The sequence below is a fragment of the Nestor notabilis genome, unplaced genomic scaffold (genome assembly GCF_000696875.1).
Source record: "Nestor notabilis isolate BGI_N333 unplaced genomic scaffold, ASM69687v1 scaffold14188, whole genome shotgun sequence".
Classification (NCBI taxonomy): Eukaryota; Metazoa; Chordata; class Aves; order Psittaciformes; family Psittacidae; genus Nestor; species Nestor notabilis.
The window spans coordinates 36,484-51,184 of NW_009939723.1; the positions used below are offsets into that span (position 1 = coordinate 36,484).

A 14,701-nucleotide genomic window follows, 5' to 3' on the forward strand; every position below is an offset into this window, starting at 1 on the left:
TGGGGCAAACAAGGAAGGAGAGGACATTCTGTGACAGTAAGTGAGTGACCAGACCTGTTGGTGGTGTCATCACTTTTGTTGCCTTTTTGGATGGCTGGGAATAGGGAATCAGTTGCTCAAGACCTTTCCTCTGCTGCTCAGCGTTGCCTCAACCTTGTGCTGGCCAGCTTAGTGCTTTAGCAGACACTGCCTGAAGTGCGTTACAGAAACCGAGCTCCTTCGATGACAGGAGTGTTTTCAGCGGTTCCCCTGGGATACTGAGCGGTGTCACTGTTCCACTGCCAGGCTGGCCCCGCTTTCCATTTCCTAGATCACCTCCTGCCTTGCCAGCACTGATTATTGTCCCGTGCCCATCCTGGGAGGTGCTGCACAAACACAAACCGCCGTATTTGTTCCAAAAAATGTATAACCTGATCACAAGATGGGTACTGCTAATGGATGCAAAGAGACAAGGAAACGGTGAGACCACAGAAGGTTTCTTATAAGACTAGGCTTTTAATTTGACCTGGGATTGTTGTAGTCATCAAAAAATGGCTGTAAGTTGTTCATAAGCTGCAAAAATACAGAAACTCGAGATCTCTGACTTGAGGTACTTACTCTGTTCCAGACACAGTTTTGATAAAAAACAAGTCATGCACCAACCCATAACTCAAACTCCAAGCCAAAAGGTTGTGTTTTAAAGGAAAAGGTCAACCTTTTTGGTCATCTGTAAGTTATAAGACCCTTTCCAGCATTAGAAGAGGACAAGACACTTAGAGAAAAAGATTTTCTGTTTAAAGAGATTGCTATTGCTGAAACTAGAAAGGGAGAAGAAGGGAAGTAAAGACCTAGTGGAAACAGGGGGAGAATGCTAAGTAGAGCATTCTCTATACCAGTGTTAGTATTAGGGCTGTCTTATGCTATTAGATGGCAAAAGCTTCCTTTAGCCAGCAGCAGTAGCTTTATTGCAGCTTTCTCCAAGTAAATGAGATTTTAACAACTGTATCTAACAATGAAGGACTCCTGCTATGGGCCAGACTTTGAAACATCTTGCAATATCAACAACTGTTTGCAAGGTGTTGAGTTTGCCTGAAGGATTGCTACTGGGACACTCCTGGGCAGCTGAAGCAGGGTCAGTGAGGGGCTGGACAGGATCCCCAGCACAAGCCATGCACCAAAGCCTGGCCAAGGGATCTGAGTGTGCTGGGCTCTGTGTAGGAGCACTGCACATATAGGCAGCCAGGAGCTGGGAGAGCATGCGAAGGCCCGTAAGAGCTAGAGGCAACGCTGCTACCTGGTTTGCAGGTGCTGTCTCATGTAACAGTTCAGGTGTTTGGGGCTGGTTTGGTTTTGGATTTTGAGAAGCAAAAAGCTGTTGGCTTAATTGTATCACCTTTCTGGACGGCTGCCTCAGTTCCATGAGGCCACCTCTGCAGGACACAGTGGGAGCCATAAAACGCTGCAGAATGAAAGCCCAGTGTTTTCTGGAGCTAGCCAGGGGTGTTGTGTATCCCAGTGGGAAGCTGGGAACTTCTTCTTTTCCAGCAGTATAAATCATTCACCTTATTTGTTTGCTGAATGCTGTACCTTAAAACTGTCAGTTGCCCAGGTCTTGGTGTGACCTCATAGCTGGGGAAGAGACTACAGAAGTATCCCTGTGCCAGGTTTTTTTTTCTTTACAATTGTTTTAAAGTCGTAGATTTCAAATAATAGAGTACTGTCAGAAAAGGTTATATAGCAGGCCAAAAGTTCATGACAAATTGCAAGATTGTGTTATTTATTTACCACCTGGCTGTATTACAAGTCCCTGTGCGTACAGCATCAAGTACATATTCTTAGCATGTCTACAAAGTGCCTTTGAAGTCATAAATGTTGGGTAATTTTTACTGCTTAGCTATCCAAAGTGCTATACAGAAGGAATGTTTTCCTCTTCTCTGCCAGTACTGTGACTAGGTAGGTCTGAAGCTCTTCAGGTATATTGGTTCTCATGTCCTCTCTCTTATTCTTCACTCCAGCTGTCACTACAAATTACTCCGCTGTGTGAAAGCGAACAACACTATGAATACTCTGGACGGTGCTGCACAAAGTGTGAGCCAGGTATGTGAGCACTGGGCTGTACCAGCTTCACAACTGAAAAGCTCGTTAGAAACAGCTCTCTGAGTCAGTAAGGCAGCTTGGTCTTGTGACTCCACTAATCTATTGGCACATACTCTTGCAGGTACATGATTTTAGGCTCCCAAGTGCCTTCCAGTGCAGGAGTGGTCCTGCTGACCTCAGCAAAAGCCATAGCAGCTATTTTGTTGGGATAGCACTTAACCACTGCGGGAGACAGAAGCAGAGTGATTCTTGTGCACATAGATAGGACTGCTCCCAGGCAATAAGCTTTGTGGATGTTTCAGTGCAACACTAAATGGGGGCCAGACTGAGGAAGTGAAAAGGTGGCAGGAAGAAATGATTGTCCACAGCAGTCTTAGCCCAACCTGTTATTTTCCCTGAGCTCCTTAGACAGCTGGTGTGCAACTTGCAAATGACCTACTTGCCCTTCTGTCATTCACAGGAAAGTATATGTCTGCTAGATGCACTGGTACTTCTGATAGCGTGTGCCAGCCGTGTGGCCCAAACGAGTACATGGATGTCTGGAATGAAGAAGATAAATGCCTACTACATAAAATATGTGATCAAGGTGAGCTGTTCATACTGAAGAACCTTTCAATCCAAATTAATGAAGCACAAATAGAGGAAAGCGGATCTAGGGAAGTTGCTTTGTTTGGGTACCCAGCGCTGGAGGCTGGACTTGGAGAAGAGCCTGATGGAGAGGGAGGTCCCCAGACAGCAGAGCTTCTGTGCTGAGCACCACGACCATAGTCTACATGCTGCTGATAATTGTTATCTTCACTGAGGCCATTGACCTCCTGAGAATTGATCTTAAAGTTTGTCCTTTTGCCCAGCATACTGTGCGTTCACTTCCACTAATGCATTTGTCTCACCATTGCAAAACCTCTGTTTATTTCCTACAGCAGCAATGAGGAAAATAAATAAGTATTGTTCAGGAGTGCAATCAGTGAAGAGCTCCCTGTGCGATCGAGGGTCTCCCATGCTTCTTCAAAGATAACATTTCCTCTAACATGAGTGGGTTTGCATCTGGCAGTCAGGCAAAGCAAATAGATAGAACAGGAGGTTCATAAACTTGAGGCTTATTACCAGAGACATTTTTACTCCCATCTTCTTTCTCTTTCAGGGAAAGCTTTGAGAGAAGTGAACCCGGGGAACAGCACGTTCCAGAGGCAGTGTGCTTGTACAATGGGCTACCACTGGAATGAAGACTGTGACTGCTGTCAGCGAAATACCATATGTGCTCCAGGATTTGGAGTCAAGCATCCTGGTAAGATACAGAAAGGGGATATACAGAGTGAAATGTGCAACCCTGGCCTACAAGATAAGGCCAGTATTATGTGGGTTGTGGTGTTAGAGACGATAGTTTGGACTCTCAGATGACTGTCAACAGAAGATGCATATCTGAGTTACTATTATTACTGTATATAATCCTCCTGGACTAGTTGCATTTTAAATGCTTCTACCTCTGTAGTTAAAGCACTATCTTGGATCAACTGACTTTCGCAAGATACCATGTGGACCTGGCACTAGTTGCAAGGTGCTCAGTGTATTTCTGGTGTTTGCTGAGGTGTCTGGCTGTGAGTCACTAGGTCATGCACTGCTCCCATGTTCAGAGCAGCAGTCCATTCAGAGAAGCAATCCTCAGGCTGGATTTGAAATCAGGTGTTGTCCAGTGACTTTGCTTTGCTATTTTATTATGTTATAAGCAAGCTAAAAGTTGTAATGAACACTGGGAACAGTTGTGCCAAGCACGTGAGGAACCCCAAAAAAGCAGCATATAATAGAGTAATGGAGGATGAAATGCTGCACGGGCTGCAGCGCAATGGTGCTGTTTTTTCCCCAGTCTACAAAGTCCTGATGCAGCATTTTGTTTACTGTGGCTTCACAGAAGTGACAATACCAGTTAGTGTCACTGTCTGTGGCATAGCACTGACATGAGGAAGTTAATGGAAGGGGAAGGATGTATTAGCTGTGTGTTATTTTACAACAACTATAAATGGCTTTTGGTCATTTCTCATTTTGATCATGTAGAGAAGTGCTCAGGTGAGACTAGCATATTTTTTTTCTGCTTACCTGTGACTGTCATTGCTTCTCCAATGTAATCTAAGATCCTTCTCTTGTCAGGGAAGCTTTTGGCGGGGGCTGGCGGGGTGAAGCAGGAGGATGGGGAGTATGGTCACCTTCTCCTCACCTGGAAGGAAACTCAGCTATGAAGTTTTTCTTTCTTTGCTACACACAGTGCAACAAGACCAGGACACAATGTGTATACCATGTCCCAGAGGTTACTTCTCAAAGGTCGCTTCATCTACTGACGAGTGTAAATCCTGGACCAAGTAAGTCCCTGTATCTTGTAAGAGGACCACAAGAGCCAGAAGGCTGGGAGAAGCTTGGGTAGAAGCATTTTTCAGTGGGGCGTTGCAGGCTGTCTGCAGAGCACACAGAGCATCTCTGTTGGCTGTGCAGCAATAAAGGCATTCTCACACTGAAGCTTGAGTTCTCTCTCTTGGAACAAGAGAAAGCAGTAACAAAAGAACTGCTGAGCTGACACAACTGAAAATAAAGATGGTATCTGAGGTTCTTATGGGTGGAGAAATGCAGGAGAAATGTTGTATGTTACAACAGAAAGTGCTACTCTGCATAAATGTAGGAGCCACGACAAGCTTCCTCTTTGAGAACCTAGGCTCTTTGTCTTTCTTTTTCAGCTGTACAGCTGTAGGAATGGCAGAAGTCGTGCCTGGGACTGAGAAGTCAGATGCAGTTTGTGCAGAACGGACAATGCCTGAGCCATCGGAAGACGGTACGTGTCCTCGTACAGGTTACCTGTTGGAAAGCAGCAGGGAGGAGGAGGGATGTGTTTACTAGTGGTTTTGGCAGGCTTAACTCCGTTCCCATTGTGGGTGACTCTAGGGGGAGCTGCTGCAGGCCAAGACCGTGCTCTTGGAAAAGCCCACCTTTAAAGGTTTCTTTAAGCCCGGTGTCTCTCAGGCGCATGTCTACTACTAAGCAGAGCTTTACACCTCCCACTGAAACAGCATGGCAAGCAGCATTGCTGTTATACCCATGACCTCCATCATATTTACAGCTCTCTCATTTTTTCAGCCTGCTGAATTCCATACAGTCATATCTGTATAAAGGCTAGCAGCTATTCTCCATGCTTATTTTATAGCAAAGTATACAGTCCCAGCTGCATGTAGCTCCCCCTTCTTGCCTACTGCTCATTTACTTCTCCAGTGTGGATATGGTACCTGGGAAGCTGCTTGCCTGGCATGCAGTGATCCATCATAACCTGAGATAAAGGACAAATTTTGCCAGCTGAATTCTATAGTCTCCATGAGATGTATGTCCTCCATCCCCTGAGGGGAGAAAGCACAGCCCATGGGCTGCTGGCAGCTTGCAAGAGGACTTCCAGAGGAACATGACTGGATCACGCCTCTCTGAGACATCATGACTGTTTTTTTACAGAGATGCCTCTTCTCTTCTTTATAGAGATGGTACCTTCAGTAAGGCTGCTGGTCACAGAATTGCATGAGTGCTAAAGCTTATGTTTTAATTACAGAAACTGAAAATCAGATAGGAAGGAAAAAACCCTCTCCTGTGGAAAAGCGGGTGAAATAAGCAAGGTTTGTCATACAGCTGAGTACAAGCTGTGTGTTGATGGCACTATCTTTTTTACATCCTGCAGGAACAAACCGGATCTTATATGTGTTGATTGTCATCTCGTTTTTTGTGGCACTAATTGGCATTGTCATCTTCATCGTGTACTACAAAAATAAGGGAAAAAAGCTGACAGGTACGTGTAGCTAATGATATTCGTGCATGTGACAACTGCATGGCTCTCTGTGTACTCTGATTTCATGGACAACCACCAGAGGAGTTATTTTGGAAGTTCTGTGCTATCCATATATCCCATATATGTAGGATATATATCCCATATGTATATGCTTTAACTAGCACAAAGCCTGGCTTCAAATTCCTTTTCTCTAGGCAGGCAGCATATTACACTTCTGCATAATGTGTATTGCTTAGTATCCTCCTGCAGCCCTGGGGTGACCGCCCTTGGGGCAGACACAACCACTGTGTAGATGGAGAAGGGCTGGTGCTGGAGGCTTTTATAGTAGCACGGCTGCTCTGCACCACGTGGCACAGAAGAGCCCTTGGCCAAAGGGAAGCAGGCACAGACACAGCGGGCTTTCACCACCTCCTGTCTCCTTCTTCCCACTCTCCCTCCTCCGCTGAAACCTACATCTGGACAGATTAAAATATGGATTTCAAGACAAAGGCCTGTTGTGTATTTGAAAACATGATGGAGGCAATGTTTTTAGCTGAAGTTCTGATGGGGTATGGAAGAAACACTGGAAGGAAATAAAAGAAACAGTAAAAATAGAAAATTAGAAAAGTTTCATCAAAGGCATACTGGATGACAGTGGGGTACTCAATATGTTATTAATTCAGTGGAAATACCTTCAACAGTTACTCAACTCTGTGTTAAGCCCTGAATTTCCTTAGTTGAGGACATACCCATATTGTTCTCCCCCTAAAAATGGAATGCTTTTCCTTGTGTAGTTTTCCCATCCTCTCCTTTCCCAAGCCCTGGCAATATATGAAATGTTTTGGGAACAGTGGAAGGGAAGACAGCAACTCTCTCTCGTGAAGTATATTTCAGCCTGTGTTTTAGAAATAGGGTGCCTCTGCCACACTAAACATGGGTTGTGCTAAATCTGGAATTCCTGGGATGGGCTGGAGGAAATGGTGACTCTTCTTGCAAACCAAATATGATGCAAAGCAGGTTAGGGGGGTGTGATTTTTGTTTGACATTTCTATTGCCCTGATGCTCTGCAGTGAGAGTCCTTCTATTGCCTTTGGGTGGTCAATTCTGCTAACCAGAGCCCCAGAGGCTTGTAGGCTCAGGAAGAAGCTCTGCCTGCTTGAAGAGTCAGGGAACTGATGGTAAATGTGCAGGCTCAACATCAGAGGAACAGAGTCATTGCTGGGAACTGGCAGTGGCTACATAGCTGATCTATCTTCAGACATACAAAACCAGCAAGTATACATGAGACCCGAGCCCTACAAAATCTTCTGAAAGTATAAACATAAAACAAGAAGAATTGATAACTCTATTAAGTGGCAGACTTTACCATGAAGTATGTTGAACTTAAAACTTTTCCTTGGGAGATACTCCAGTTAAATGAATTTCCTCATTAAGTACACCCTGATTAAGTGGAATAGGCTGCATTTGAGCCTGCCATCCTGTGGTTTGAGTGGCTTACCCTCTTCTCCCCAGGCTCCTCACTCCTGTCTGAGAATGGCCTTTTGGCCATCCATGTGACTTCTCTTGAAATAGACCATACGGCTGCAAGCGGGTCGGTATTGGGCCAGTCATAGCTTGGTGTGACATATGACCAGGAAAGAAACCCCATTTGATGTGGAACACAGTTTAACTGTGGTCTATTTTAGGAGTTTGGAAACATTTGTTCCACAGAAATATATCCCTGTTCCAGTTACAATGAATCCTCAGCTAGACCGATGCTGGGACACTTGAACAGTCAGTAAAAACAGTCTCACTGGTTTTTATTTAATATGATATTGTGGATTGTGCATGACTGTGGGTGTTTAGGTTTGTGGCTAACTGCAGTGCCTGCTATATATGACAGCTACTCTTTTTGTTTTACTACAGAACTGGGCTAACGAAGTGTGCAGCCAAATAAAAGGCACGAAGGTAAAGTCAAAGCCACTAGCATTTTCTCTTTGGTTTATGTTTTCCTTGTGGCATTCCTAACACTCCTCCTGAAGCAGACTCCACGTTAACATTTGGCTAGAAAACAAGTTTTGAGTTCCTCCTTTGGCTTTTTCAGTATGGTTTTCTGTAAATGTGAGGCACATGGAATCACTGTTCTCCAATAGCTTCTGAACCTGCTCTCTTGTTTCAGCCAGTTTTAACAGTTGTAGAAGTCTCTGTGATGGTTAAATATTTATGAGGAGAAAGTTAAGGCCACCGGTTGCTGAACACCTGAGACTCTGCCAAGCAGCCTTTCTAAATCCTAAGAGCAGGAAAAGTGTCAACTGAGTTTGCACCTTTTCACATACCAGAGCACTCACAGGGGAGAAACCTGGACTTGGGGCAATGGCAAGAATGCCAGACATGCAAGTCAGTAAGCACAAGAGCCATCAGCTAAAGAAACTGGCTGTGAGACACCTTATTTCTAGTGCTTGCAGAAATCCTTCTTGTCCATTCAGATGTCAAAAAAGTACAAGATTTTGCTGTGGAAGAACAACAGATGCCATGCTTGAAACACTCAGATGGGGACACAGGTTCAAATTCTTGTGCACTGACTGCTTCACACCATGGATGTGGACTGAAGTGTCCAGGTGCATGCTTTTCTCACCACCCCATCTAGGAGCTCTGTCTAGTTTAGTTTGAGTCTAGCTGTTGAAAGACTCAAATTCCATTACTAAAAAACCCCCATACCAAATAAACCCACCTTTCTGAGCAGAAAGTTCCTCTTTTGTCTCATAATTGTTTCTGCAACCTCCTGCCCTGGCAGCTGCTCAGATCCTCTGGGACAAAGGAGTGAATCAACAGCAATTAGTAGCTGGCAGCATTTACACTTTCTCTTTTATCCTGGAAGATCTGAACAGACACGACAGATGAAAGGTATCAGTTTCCAAGTAACAGTTTTTACAGCACAACTTGCATGAACTGAAGGGAACCCTTGAAGTATTTCCCAACCTTTTTTTGGGAGCTGTAACCAAAAATACAGCTTTACTTTGACAAGAAGTGGCAACAGGAATGGCATCGTGAGCCTTTACATTTGTTGTCCTAACATTTTCTAGGTTCAAGGAACATTGCCTGTGTGAGTTCTTTTTTTCCAGCTTGTCTCGGTCCCTCAGAATCAACTCAGTTTCTTTCTTTCATCATTACTGATACTAAAGATTCTATTCCCAGTAAGGCCCTCACAGATCAACAGCCTTTCAAACACATAGGGAATTTCCAAACCCCTATAAGCTGTTAGGTAAGTCTTACTGATGGTCCATAAGGAACAACAGAATGCAGTGGCTCTTCTGGATTTATTAACTCCTAAATGCCTTCTTAAGAACGAGGAATAATCATCTCCTAAAATTAAATGTTATTGCCCCTGAGGCCTCCAGATTTTTTTCTGAACACCCACTGAGCCCAGCATCACTGGTCACAGTTTCACAGCAGAATGGAATTACACCTCAAGACTCAAATATACTGGTGTTCCTCAACCTCGGCAGCTCCACACTGAGAAGGAACTGAGATCTGCCTTTTCCTTCATCTAGAAAAATAATCTTCTACTGATCTATTTATTAAACACGTTTTTCTTTTTAACTTCTTTCAGGAGCCCCCCCGAGATACATCTGTTACCATGAACATCATGAATGTTGTTGTCCCCCAGACCTCTGAAGGCATGTGCCTCCTGGGCCCCACTGGCTCTCCTGCCCCTGGAAACTCATGCTGCACCAGCGGACACGCTCCTTGCAGGAACAGGAGCCCCAGCACAGCACCGTGCGAGGTGGGAGGGAGCCTCCAAGAGTTTTCTGTGGTAACTGAGACTGATGATGACCATTTCCCACCAGTTCCTACGGAAGATGAATACATGGATAAGGATCTCAATACCGCTGATTATTTATCCTTACTGAGCCAGACTGCCAGTAAAACTATGTCGTCATTTTCAGAACCGATGGAGGCAGGGGAGAACGACAGTTTAAATCAGTACTTTTCAGGGATTGGGAGCTCAGAGGATATATCAGTCTCTCAAGGCTCTCACCCTTTCACAGATGGGGCACACACTGCCACGGACAAACTTCTTCAGAAATCTTGCCAACATGCCCACAGTTGCCTGAAGGAAACAGGCAGCAAAGACACAGATCATTGTGCAACAAACTCTGACTCAGAGAAGATCTGTGTGAGGTGTGGCATTTCGTACAGGGAATCTCCCAGAATACGGAGCAAACCCTATTGTGCTGCAGCTGACAGTGCCTCCACCTCCCCAGAAACTGGATCCTATGCACAGTGCACCTGTGGCTTGAATTTTCTCTCTGCTGGTCAGAGCACACTAGCAAGTGATGGTGGTATGGAAGATACATCTTCAGATAGTAGCAATGTGAAGTACCAGAACACAAGCAGAAGCACTTCAGGGACAAACAGAAGCACTTCAGGGACAAACAGCAGCACTTCAGACCTTCCTCCAGCTTCTGGTAAGCCCATTAGGCTTGACCTGTACACAGTCGTATAGGATTATTCTCTCTGCTAGTTCAGTATTAATCAGAGGTATGATTTAGGAAAAGGGGGGAAGAATGAAATTATGACTTTTCACTTAATTGCCCTGAAGCTAATCTGAAAAAAACCCCAAACTAAACCCTGAAATAGTAAGGCCATTTGGTTTGTAATGATTTCTGCAGTCAGTAAGTAAGTAAGTGAGGGACCATTGTCCTGCCCTGATCTAACCAGCAATGCAGAGCCCATCTTCCGGCTGTCACTGCAGAGGCCAGGCAATTTTGTTACTGAAGTAGTCTGGTGATAGCAGATGTGTGTATTGGTGAAAACTGAGAAGGAGGAGAGTATAGGAACCTAGAGACTGAGTCAAGAAAGGATGCATAACACTCAGAAGGGTGATTTTCCATTCAACTGTCTGCATGCACATTTTTGCCATGAGGTTTAAGTTCAGTTACATTTATGTGGTGGTCAGTGAAATTCCAGCTGGAGCTGTTGATATAGTGGCCACAGCTGGGTCTAAAGGATTATGTTCAGTTTTGTGCTTTTAGCTCTCTCTCTGTTTTCATTTGCAATGATATAAGCATTCACCTAAAAATAATTAATTTCATACAACCATTGTTTCTCCATGCTCTGTCCCCTGAACAACACTGAAACACTGTTGCCAATTTAATAATTGAGTAAATATAACAAAATTGTCAAATGAAAGCAGGGGAAAAAAATCACTGAAGCAAAACTGGTGGATGGGAAGTTATGAGCCTTTTCAGGATGAAACCTTCCTCCCTCAGACTTTTTTTTCAGTTTAAAAGTCTGCAACCTACCTGTCATGTGTTACTAGTCACTTTAGATTATAATCTCTTAAAGTCCAGTGCTATGTTTTTATTTATGTCGATGCAGTGCCAAGCATAATGAGACCTTATTTTTGACTGGGATGTCTAACTGTTACTGTAATACACATAGCAGTTGTAAGCAGTTGCTCTTCTTTAAAACCATGTTATGCTTTAAAGTTTCTTATGGAGACATTCTTGTCAGTCTGCCAAAGCCCAAAAGCAGCACTTCGGAAGGCCCTTCCTCTCTCAACACGCATGCCATGTGTGTGTCTCAGTCTTTCTGAGAGCAGATACTCTTTCTGCCGTTTCAGTTTCCTGAAATCCTGACACAGTTTCACTGCCTGGTCCATACAAAAGTCAGAAATGGTAAAGAGAACACAGATTATCTGTTGTTGTTGTTACTGGAAGGTGACTGAGGTACAACCGAAAGCCAAGTCATATTTAGCACTGCAGAAGTACTGCTTTTCTTTCTAAAGCTGACAGGAAGAGGAAGAAAAAATATTAAGGAACAACAGGGCAAACAGGAGAGCTTGGATTTAAGCAATGTGCTAGAAAGTGCCATCTTGGATCTGCAGCGTAATTCTTTATATGGGATTTTAATTGTGCCTGTGCCCTCAGGTATGTACGTGCTATAGTGCCATCTGGTGAAACCTGAGCACAGATGATGTCTTCCTAATGTGCCATTTTTTAGGCACGATTGCTGGAAGGTACTGACCAAGCTGTGGGCAGCAGGAGAGTGTGGGTTAGTTAATCTGCAGGTCATGTAGCTTGCTGGCAGAGGCGGTTTTCTGTCCACAGAGTGGGATAGGGCTTAGCCATGGGTTCCACACGGAAGCACCGTGGCCGCACTGAGGCTGCACATGGAGCTGCAACGGCATCAGTGATTTTGCTGGGCCTTGTGCAGTGCCCAGACGGAATAAACATGAATGCAAAATAACTTTCTGTAAAGCTTCTCAAAGCTTTGCACACAGTCATGCTAAGACAGAACAGTACAAAAGTGGGTGGCTGAAAAAATGGGAAGAAAAACGCGATGGGTAATTCCATGAAGTTTTGGTTTTAGTTTCATAACACTCAAAATGACAACAGAAATTGCAAACTCTATTCATCCCTTGAAACAAACCTAGAGGACCAAAGTAAACATCTGGACAGGTATCACTTAGAGGGGTCACTGCCAGCGATGGAGTTAGCCTTCAAGTGCTCTTTCAAACCCCCCAAGCCTGAAGGCAGTCAGAACATGAAGCGTCAGTTCATGACCACCTCAAGTCATGTGTAGGGCTACAGCAAAAAGCATGGGTGCAGGAAGACTTACGTGACTCACAAGTAGCAATGGTTTTGCACAGCCTTTCCCTTCCAGATTCCAAACCAGCCCATGTTGGCAGCAAAAGTTCTTACACCTGGAGGCCATCAGATGGCTCAGAGAAAATTGATCACCTGCATTGTTCCAGTTCATATTGAATAATTACTACAAAAATTATTTTGTCATTGTAATTACTATCATCAGGTAGTCTGAAGAGATCAAAAGGCTGAAACCTTGCAGAGAATGATGCCTTCGCTTATCCTCTGAACGTGTCCCTTGTGCTTTCCAGGTTGGAAGCACATGTCTCAGTGCAGTCCCGGAAGCTCTTGTGTCCATTTTCCGTGGTTTTGGGCCTCAGATATCTTTTTGTTTCATCACAGTGCCTTCAGAAAGCCAATGAAGATTTCCCAGCCACATTCAGTTAGACATTATAAATGTGTTAATCTGCCCCCCACCCCAACTGTCACATATATTTCTAAATTCTTGACCTCGTACTGAGCACTGGTAAACTTCTCCACAGTACCTTTTGCAAGTGACAGGACATCCAAATGAAGGCAAACAGTTGTTTTTGTACTCCCATTATGCCTGTTTTGTTGATGGCAAACAGCCGAAACAAATTGAACACAGGGGAAGCAACTGGCAGGGAAAAAACTCCCGCAGAGAAAACTCTTATTGACACCTCATGTTAATCAACAGCACTTGGAAAGAAAGCAAAGAGCTAGCAATGCAATGGTTTAGCAGAAATAAATAGGACTGCTTGAGGGGGGCTGCTAGAGAAATGCTTGAGTGCTACTCAGACTCAGTTATGAGCAGGTACGGGTCTAAACACAGCTGGGGCCCCGTGTCCATTGCTGATGTGCAAACATCACCTGTGGCTGCTAGAAAAACAGGATTTGTCTGGGCTGGGCCATGCTTAGCTGAAATGAAAGAGGGAATGTCTCAAGTGTTGAAGGTTATAACGAGGAAAGGCACAAAATGCCTCAAAGCTGTCAGATCAGTCCACAAGTAATGATTAAGTGAAGCACAGCAGGAAGAACATTCCTTAGGAAGAGTGCTCATAGGCTAGGAAGAATTTTCTTTTTTTAACTTGGTTGCTTCGGTTTGATTTTGAAACTTTAACAAGTTTGTTAGTTTGCGGTTGCAAGTTTGCTCTCAGTTATTTTCTTTCTGCTCTGAGGGAAGCCTATTAATTCCCAAGCCTGGTCCTGCTGTCACTTGAGTCAGCAACCTAGTCCCTGAATGGTAGAAAGATTGAATTTTTAATGACAAATCTCTAACCGCAGGCAGATTGACTGAAAACATAATTATGTTACCTTGCTATAATATAAACTCTGCCTCTTCGCTGGAGTCAGCATATATCCAGGTAAACCCATGAGGGAACTAGATGAGTACCAGAGTGTACCTACAGGGAGGATCAGGACAATGTAAGATAGTTGTATAAGCTCCGAGTCATTTGGACACTGTGTGACTGTATGGTCTGACGTTATGTCTTTCAGCATATATTCAATAAGCCTTCTACCTAGCCCACACAGTACGATTGATTGTTTGCCAAAGGGGAAAAAAAAACCCCAGTGATGTGATGCCTGGGACTCTAAAAAAATGATCTCAAAAATAATGACCATCTCCTCACAAACCATGGGCAGAGGCAGTTTGGATGCAGCTTGTGCGTCGGGCAGCATGGGGGGCGTGAGATTGCTGCTCTCACTCTTGCTTCCAAGAGCACAGTTGAGAGAGGAAATGTTTCCAAGCCTTCCAGTCAGGCTCCCTGTGGGTGACTGACTTCGTCCTACGGAGGCAAAAATGGAAATAATGAAAAGGTCCAGCGGAAGGCATAGGTTGTAAGAACATCCTCGTGTCATGGGGAAAAAGTAATGGAACAAGAGTAAAGCCACTGTGGATTAAGTTCACAGTGCTGAGGGTCCGTCTTGTGAGGGGAAAATACTAATCACGTGTGTCTTCTTTTCTCCCCCTCCTTGCCCAGGAAATGTGACTGGAAACAGTAACTCCACCTTTATCTCAAGCGGACAAGTAATGAATTTCAAGGGCGACATCATTGTTGTCTACCTTAGCCAGAACTCCCAGGAGGGCGCCACGGCCTCGGGGCCAAGCGAGGAGAACGTGGGCAGCCCGGTGCAGGAGGAAAACCTCAGCCGCTGCGAGACGTTTGCCGGCAATGCCCAGCACTACAAGGAGAAGTGCGCGGAGCTGCAGCAGGGCTCCTGCCCGGCCGCGGGGAGCGGGGCGCCG

General features: G+C 44.6%; 1 protein-coding gene across 1 annotated transcript; it reads left to right on the plus strand.

The window, feature by feature from the left end:
- Positions 1-1,235: 1,235 nt before the first annotated feature.
- On the plus strand, positions 1,236-14,675 carry TNFRSF11A (tumor necrosis factor receptor superfamily, member 11a, NFKB activator; the record flags this gene model as incomplete). Its single annotated transcript, XM_010020011.1, has 10 exons — positions 1,236-1,247; positions 1,995-2,076; positions 2,537-2,662; positions 3,218-3,361; positions 4,334-4,427; positions 4,797-4,891; positions 5,777-5,884; positions 7,746-7,810; positions 9,453-10,311; positions 14,436-14,675. Coding segments are annotated over exons 1-10 (1,825 nt in total), but the record flags the coding sequence as incomplete, so codon positions are not given.
- Positions 14,676-14,701: the final 26 nt, after the last annotated feature.